Genomic DNA, 8663 nt, shown 5'->3' on the forward strand with positions numbered 1-8663 from the left:
TCAATAATAGAATTCCCTTTAACTGTTCCCTTATCACTTTTAATTCAAGGTGCTAATTACCCAAGCGTACAGTTGAAAATGAATTTATGAATGAAAAAAAATGGTGCAGATAGTGAAGTGTAGTTATTGATTAATGGGAAAATGGGAATGGGAATGCATGTTGGAATAAAAGTTCGATTTTCTAAAAGAAGCTATGAAATATTCAATATAAATAGCTTACGAATTTGACTTTAGTGCTGGAGTTTGACACCCATGATCCAAAGTATAGCAACGCAGCAGGAACAAAGCAAAGGTTTTACATGACATTACCAGCGTGTGATGTAAATGTTACATGGTTTGAGTCCAACGTCCGTGAAATATTGCTTATTATCAAGCGCTTCATCAAGAGGATTCACTCGAGTTTATCGCAATAAAAGGTCAAAACACTTGAACCAAATCTGTCGATGGCAACATGAACGGGTCAGTTTCTATGATTGTGCTGGAAAAGAAATACAGACAAGTAAAACACACATGAGATAAATAAAGTGACAAAGCCCGTTTCTGACTTCAGGGTTGTTTAATTTTAAACGTTAATATATTTGTCTTCTAATTCATAGTGTTTTATTCATCCAGCGTTCACATTCCTACCACTCACCACAACACAACAGGTGACCTGGTAACAATGCTTTCTCAAAATAAATATTTGTCATTATAAAATAATAAAACCTTCAAATAAATATAGACTTTTTCAATACTTTACACTAACTGTTGGAATTAGAAAATAGACTTTTTATATAAGGTCACTGTACAATATACAAGAGGGTTAAGTACATGAAAATGATTGACATACATTCCAGTGAACGTGTGAGAACGTTTATGAAGTTTAACATGTGGATTCGTCGAGGTGGTGTTTCACAGTTGAGGATTATTAACTGTACAAAAATAAAACATCTGTCAAATATCTACAGTTGCGTTTCCATTCTCTACTTTACACACAGTTAGTAACAGGAGACTCTTCTTAAGTCGAATTAGACGTTAACAAAAATAAGACCATTTCAAATCTGGGCACTTGTGTGAGGAAATGATTAAACAGTAGTAGGAAATATCTTCATTCCTTTAAAAATCATGGAGTGTTTATTTTGGTTTACCGTTCAAGTGAAACTCTTAATGCTCTGGTGAACCTCCAGTGAGTTTAGAAGCTACAAAATGTCATTTTCAAAAGCGGTAATGTAAGGCCCAGATGTGCTCGGAAACGGCGAAGAAACATAAAACTCAAACCTACTGACTAGTCCTCTGTCCCTTTTTTTTTTTGCACTTTAACAGACAGACGTCTATGTCGGCTTGCCTTCCGCCTCACAGTGGGCTTCCGTTGTGCTCTGGCACCGGCAGCCGGGTCGCGAGACTTGGTTGTAGCACCTCTGGCACAGCGAGACCAATCCTTGAGCCGGGAGGTAGCACAGCAGGCACGGGAAGAGCGCGGCCAGCAGCGACACCGCCGTCCACCGGACGCAGCAGTGCGCCTGCGAGCACGAGAAGGGCTTGTCGGCGCAAGTGTCCTCGTCGTCGCTGGAGCAGTGGTAGAAAAGCCCCTTGACGCAACAGACGCACGTCCCGTACTCTACCGCGTTCTGCGCCGAGCACATGCATCGCTGGCCGCACATCCAGCGCGAGGGCAGTGATCGCGGGCGCCGGCACTCCAGACACCGACACTGACCACAGTCCTCGCACTTCGAGTGCACGTCCGGAGTTTTCTGGTCTCCGCCGCCGGGGACTGGAGCGCCATCATTCAGAGGTTTCAGCTCCTCTGTATGAAGCTCGATGCGCTTGGGCTGCGTTCTGATTATCTGGTCACCGCCGGCAGGGCTGCCGAGGGTCCTAAGGGCTGAGGATGCGCTACCTAAACTGGTCCTGATGCTGCTCTGGGAATCATCCGCGCTGAAGGGCCGCTGCACACCGGAAGACTGGTGGAGACCATGAGTTCCTTGAAGGTTCTGGATATTATTCGCCCGCTCCTCTTGAGCACCTTCGGACTTTAGTGAGGCCGGAGACCTTTTCGCCACCGTAGGCCCCTCAGAGTATTCATTCGTACTCCCCGTTGACTTTATTTGATCCAAAGCGAGCACCAAAGGAGGGACCCGAGAATCAATCCCCACATCCTGGGTCTGTAAAAGCTGTGGTTGAGGTCTCCCTTCGTCATGCGGCGTGCCAGTGGATGGCGGTGACCACCCGTGGCGTCCCCCTCCCCCGTCCCTGTCGTTCTGACTTCTGGAATCCATCTTGGGACTGAAGGGTGGCCTTGCCTAGCATGGGACACATCTGAACTCCTGTGGGAGAGACACAGAAAGGTTGATGTGTATCAAGGGTTGATGCAAAAGTTTACATGTAAAGTCATATATAAATATATATAGTCCTGATGACACACAACAGCACTGGAATTTTAAAGAAAAGGTGATATATTTTTTTTAAGGATGACAATTATCATCCATGTTGCTATAAACAATATAAATAAAAACAGCAAAATTCAACCAAGATGTCATGATCCCTTCTTGGGTGCAATAGAAATAGCTTTAAAAAAAACTCCAACACATTTAAGACATATTTTTGTCCATGAATAAACTACTGGTCACCTTACATTCAGTTGAAATATTGAAAGTATATAGAAAAAAATACATAAGACGCAACAGGGATATTAGCACATCACATATATAAATGCAGTTTTTATAGTTTGAAAGACGGTTGACTTCCAAAGAGCAACATCAAATATGTTTAGGGTTTCCACGCATTAAGGTAGAACTTTATTATTTATTGATCCCTCAGGAGGTCTCCTTCGGGAAATTGTTTACTATTCATTGCTAGAATAGTTTGATTAAAATTAATTGCTCAGTTGTTGCCTGGAGTTGGTAATGGCTGTGTCTGAATTCTTGCCTCACAGAATAGTACTGTTAAAGTACTGGAAATATGTTGTAATAACCAATCATCTCAGCATGACATGAATGAGAACTTAGAAAAAACATAACAATTCCAAGAATTTTATGATTAAACCTTTTTGAGCCATTAGTTGCAGCCGTAAATATACGTACCCAGGATTTTAATGATGGAAAGTATAAACTACCATTTAGAAACAAAAAGAAGATGCATTATTAAGTTTGAAAACAATACAAGAACATTTTTCAAGTAGAAAGTGTACGTATTTTATTTATAGCAAGTTTGTTTTATTAAACTCATCTTAACCTTGGGGTGAAATCGTGTTTAAATGTTCTTAAATTTTTTAAGATATATTTGATATTTCAAGATGCACAAGCGTCAAAAGAAAACAGGACCGCGGAAGAATCTCCTACTTATTCACCAGACCTCTTAAAATTCAGTTAATTGTTTATATTGTCATAATTGATAGTTAGAATTCATGGCCATGTCTTTTTCCTCTTCAGTTCCAATTATAAAAGTAAAACCAAAAAATAAATAAAAAATGACATGTCATCCAGGAAGGGTATAAAAAAAGATTCAGGGGGAACTGGACAAGCCCGTCTTAAAAGTGGGGCAGGGTTACACCTCAATTGCAGTTTGGGTTATATTTTCAAGTATAACATAGAACATTAACAAATTATAATTTTACAGGCTTAGAAAAGGTATCTTTCTTGTTGTCACGTAACAAATATATTTACAAAGAGACCCATTAAAATCCATAAGTACGAGATAAACACTAAGAGAAACATGTTAATCATGCGTTTTAAACTTGATAATTCCCTCATTTATCCGTCTGCATTCATGCTCAAATCATCAACATGACAGTAGGGAGCAGAGACATTGTGGCCTCAACTCACCTTCCTCATGATAATAGGCCCTCAAATGGTGTATTTGAAGAGAGGGGGTGCATCAGGTGTCAATGGCATTACAGGAAGGAGCTATTGTCTGTCGCAAGACAAATGGCCTCCAACCAGCAATTCAGACCAGGGCCACATTGTGACACCCCAAGAAGAGACGAGTGACAAGATCAAAGTTTTTTTTTGTTTTGTTTGATGTGCCATCAGACACTCAACTCAGCCCGATTTTTTTTTTTAAAGGTATAATGCATCAGACTCTTTAAGGCGCCTTCAAATTTCGGGGTAAGATGAGGGAGGCCCCCTGCTTCTCGGGCTGCTTCCAGGGTCTGTGTGCAGGCCGTGTTGGTCTCAGTGGGAGGGTGACGTTGGAGAACTGACAAACACTTCTTATGGAAATGTCGAGGGCGACTTCATGTATGAACCTTTGTTTTTCTTCTTCTACTACTACCACCGTCTTTTAAAAAACATACCCCTTCATGAAAACACAGACTATGAGCAAAACTTTCTTAGAACTTGATTTGGACGCTTAAATGTTATTTGAAATTCAGAAAAATCAAAAGTTAGCTTGTGTTTATAACTACGTAAACTAAAAAAACAAGTTTATTTAGAAAGTTTTCCAACGGAACTCCACAAAAAGTTGTGGATTACTTACAAATTTAATTTTTTTGCTTTGTTTTTCCTTAAACACAACTTTGTATATTCGTATACATTCTTGTTAAGGATAAATTAATCATTCTGATATTATTCTGCATAATACATTTGTTTTTGTTTTATAATCGGATTTTATTCTCTTATATCAAATACAACTCAATGTAATTTGAGTTCAGCTTTAGCATGAACTTTGTTGTTAGAAAAAGATGCATTAGTTTTAAATATAGGATTATTTAAGGACATTTAACTTATTATGATAGTTCATAACATTGAGTGTGGTTTGCAACAGCTCACAATGAAAAACAATACCAATATGAACGGTGAACAGGTTAAGAGTTGACTTATTCATCTTATTTATTTGTCAAGAGATAACAGGTTGTAAAGAAACACGTGTTTTAAAAAAAATAAATAAAGAAAAAAAAAAGGAAGCACTCCTACCGTGCTTTTCGGCACTTTCACCCCGGGTTGGCTAAAGTTAATCCAATGGAAAACGGTGTAGTTCCTAGTTTAAGTTTCACTCGGTGGAATCCATCAGGGACGCGTCCAGTGGGAGATCGTGTGTCTAGAAAAGCGATGCAAAAAAAAAAAGAAAAAGAAAAAAGATCCAGAGTTTGTGCAGCGAGAACACGAGGCGTCAATAAAAGAAAACTTGACTCGCTCGCGTCAACTCGCGACAAACTGCGGCAACTTTTTTTTTTAACGAGTTGAAAAAGTGTTGAAATCGGGAGGTTTGGTGGAAGCGTTTGTCGGTCCTTTTCCCCCTCGGTCGTATGGTAACTTTTTTTTTTTTTTTTTTTTTTTTTTTTTGTTCCTGGCTCTTTTCCGGACAGGAGGTCGGGATTTGGGCTGTAAATGGCGTCAAGCTGAAGGGGAACAGAGCGCTTGTTGTTGCAGCGGATATCTCGCATCCGGTGTTGCGCCATTGGCTGAGAGCAGCCATTCACAGGCGGATCAATGAGGGGACAAAGCTGCTCTCCGATATCTGCTTTTTAACCCGTCTGTGCCACTTTTCGAGCACCTGTTGAGGGTTTATTTAAAAAAAGGTTAACGGAAACAAACGCATTTCATTTAAAGGCGCAAACATATTTACCATACACTGGTCTGTATTTGTGTAACACGTTGCAACTGCTTTGGTCTTGAACTATTAAATTAAAACTATTTTAAAATAAAGCAACCATATTATAAGTTGACAAAAATAATGATCTAGGTTTAGTTTATTTTAAAATCACAATGTGCAGTAGCAATACGATCAGGGGGTGGAGCAATTACCTCAGGGGCCACATTATAAAGTGAGGCTGTTTTGAGGGGCCGGAATATGAATGATAAAACAATAAGGTATTTGTTTTGAATAATCAAATGTCGTTATCTCATGACATTGTGACGTGACGCTAAACATGCAACATTATTATTATATGGCAATGTATACACCAATCGATTAAAAAAGACAACAAATATATTAACACACTGTTCGCCCTGTAAAACGTTTGTGTTCATTTAAATGTAAGAGTTATAAGACATAAAACAAAGCACAATATAAAAAAAAAAAAATCTAAAGTTGAACTTTAGATTTTTTTCCAGGCAGCACATTTCACAAGAGTAAATAATATTACTCAGAAGGAACTGGACAAGCTAGCCATAATGAAGTTGGGCCATTTTACTTTTGCATTTTAACATTTATATTTAATAACTTAATATTGTTTAAGACAGGACTACAACTTGCTTGTTACATTAGGGTTGATGTGTTGGAACGACAAAAGTAATTTAGAAATGACAGCTATAGTAGATAAATTCTTTTTGCATTTTCGAATCCAAAATCTATCAAATCTAATGTAGGACTCAACAGTGCCTAAATAGTATTTCTTTTGTTGGTCAATATCGGTTTGAAGCAGCTATATGTACAATATTCTACATTCTTTTTCATACGCTATCCAAGCTTTTTTTTTTTTTTTTTTACCAAAAAAAAAGAAATTTGCATGCGATTTGTGGCTAATCATGCAACAGAGGTTTCATGACATTGCAGTTACACCGTACTGACACTGGGGGAGCCATAAAACAATTTGTTCCATCGTACTCGTTGATGATTTACCAGGAGATCTTTGCTCAATGTCTGCAAAAGATAAAATATACCAAACATTTTTATGAAATCTACACATTTTGGTTCAATAAATAAAAATGATTCATTACACCTCTGTTATTGTAACGAAAGTGGGTTTTCAAGTCACAGAATGCAAAGATAAAAAGATAAAATCCATCTATCCTGGGGGTCTTTAAATGAACCCTCACCTTTAAAGAGCACTTAATATTACCAATGTCAATCCCAACACACACGCACACCTGTACGTCTAAGCTACACTTGTTTAATGTGTATAAATTTGCTAGTGTGCACGTTATATTTTTCAAATAGATACGTCTTTTAACATAATCTGCACCATCACATGCTTGTGCTCAACCATAAACCCTAGGCTGAACCATTAAACACACAGACAACTCATGTCAATATTGGAATTAATTTGGATTCACTCATCAACCTGTTCATTCCAAATGTGCTTCAGGCTAAACAATATTCTCACACTATCCGATTCATCTCCATCACTTCTGTTGGCAAGACAACCCTACCTTTTGTTGCCAAAGTATTAAGAGGAATAATCCTTCAATTGATGCAGCGCGTCCAGGGAACTTCCCCTGAATCTGTAAACAGCCCAGACTTCTGATATCTGCTGGTATCAGATTAGCCGAGTGCAGGGAAGCCAACTGATCCAAGAACTGACATAATCACCCTTCACCTGTGATACTCTAGTATAAATGGGTATTTTTATAGATTACTTTTTTTTTAAATAAGGGGAGATCATCTGTTTTTTTTCTGTTGAGTAGATACATAAATATAATAAAATAAGAAAAGGGTTGTTACAAAATAAGCTTGGATAAGTCCTTCCATAAAATAAATAAATGTTGGTGTTATGGAACACAAAAGCAGTAAAGGAGTAAGAACACTTGAGTTGAAATGAGCAACTCGGCCAGTGGTGTGGAGCACAATAGCATTAAAAATTAATTCAACTGAAAAGTAATTAAATTGGAGAAAAATAATGCGTGCTGTGCAGTTGCTGCACTAACAACTACCCTGCCGTGCTAAATAAACACAATATAATAAGAAAGAAGCTTCATTCTGAGAGATCTACGTGGAAGAAAATGTGATCAAAGAAAATTAAATTTATCTGGAATAAATTTAAAAACATGAGCTAAGTTTAAGTTGTAACAGTATGTCGAGCTACACTGGAGCCAAAATAGACTGCTGTTCAAGAAAATGCATATTTAAGTTAAGTTAAGTTTAATTAAGGTAAAATGAAAGAGATTAGACAATGCAATGTTACATTTGTACCAAATATAAGCAAAATTAGAAGGTGCATTTGTGGTGGTCCCAAAGCATTAACACTGAATTTCCGTTTACTTAATGTAATACAAAAACAAATTTGATTCCAAACTTTAAACACTTACCTGATTGAGTCTCTGGTTTATGTAATGCTCTGTTATAGACGTTTTGTATTCCAACAGTTTATCTCCCAAATTAAATCAGTTTGACTCATAAATAAATATTTTCTGGTACTCCAGGTTTTGAAAACAAATACCTTATTTTCGACTTTGATGCTTATTTTTAATGCTGAAAGGTGACTCAACAGTAAAAGGAAGACTTGAGATATCTTTTTTTTTAATTGTACATCAATTCACAAATTCCTATTAATTTATCCGTACATGAATAAAGACTTGCCCTTGACTATAATCTGAATTCCAAAAGCCAGAGGTCGCCACTCCAAATGTCTTGGGAAGCAGCGCCACCGTGTGGCAATGTTATGAAACCTATACTATGATGTCTTTTGCAATCCATATATTTCTTCATTCATTATTTGCTTTCTTTTCTCTTGCGCCTGTTTTACGAAGTAATAATCTTTGATATATAAAATATCTAAAAGCCTCATTTATATTTTTTAATTAACCGAACAACACATAAAGGAAATATCTACATTTTTAAGGTTTTTTATTTGGAAATAAAAACGTAATTATTCTTTTGACAAAATTACCAGCAATACTACCTAGGCCATTCATTCGCCCCAAAATTAAATATTGAGCTGGAGAGGAACTGTTAAAGTGGAAAAACCCACACATTAGTTGCGGTTAAGAGAGTTTAAACACAGCACACTCTGTTTTAAAAGTCACAGG

At 37.4% G+C, this 8663-nt stretch overlaps 1 protein-coding gene across 1 annotated transcript; it reads right to left on the bottom strand.

Annotated features, from left to right (window-relative positions):
- Positions 1 to 537: 537 nt before the first annotated feature.
- Positions 538 to 5490, bottom strand: spry2 (sprouty RTK signaling antagonist 2). Its single transcript, XM_087791665.1, has 2 exons — positions 4890 to 5490; positions 538 to 2303 (listed from the first exon to the last, which is right to left on the bottom strand). The coding sequence occupies exon 2, from the start codon at positions 2253 to 2255 to the stop codon at positions 1311 to 1313; it is 945 nt and encodes a 314-aa protein (XP_087647791.1). The 5' UTR covers positions 2256 to 2303; positions 4890 to 5490; the 3' UTR covers positions 538 to 1310.
- Positions 5491 to 8663: the final 3173 nt, after the last annotated feature.

This window comes from Callionymus lyra, chromosome 5, assembly GCF_982586985.1.
Source record: "Callionymus lyra chromosome 5, fCalLyr1.hap1.1, whole genome shotgun sequence".
NCBI classification, from domain to species: domain Eukaryota; kingdom Metazoa; phylum Chordata; class Actinopteri; order Syngnathiformes; family Callionymidae; genus Callionymus; species Callionymus lyra.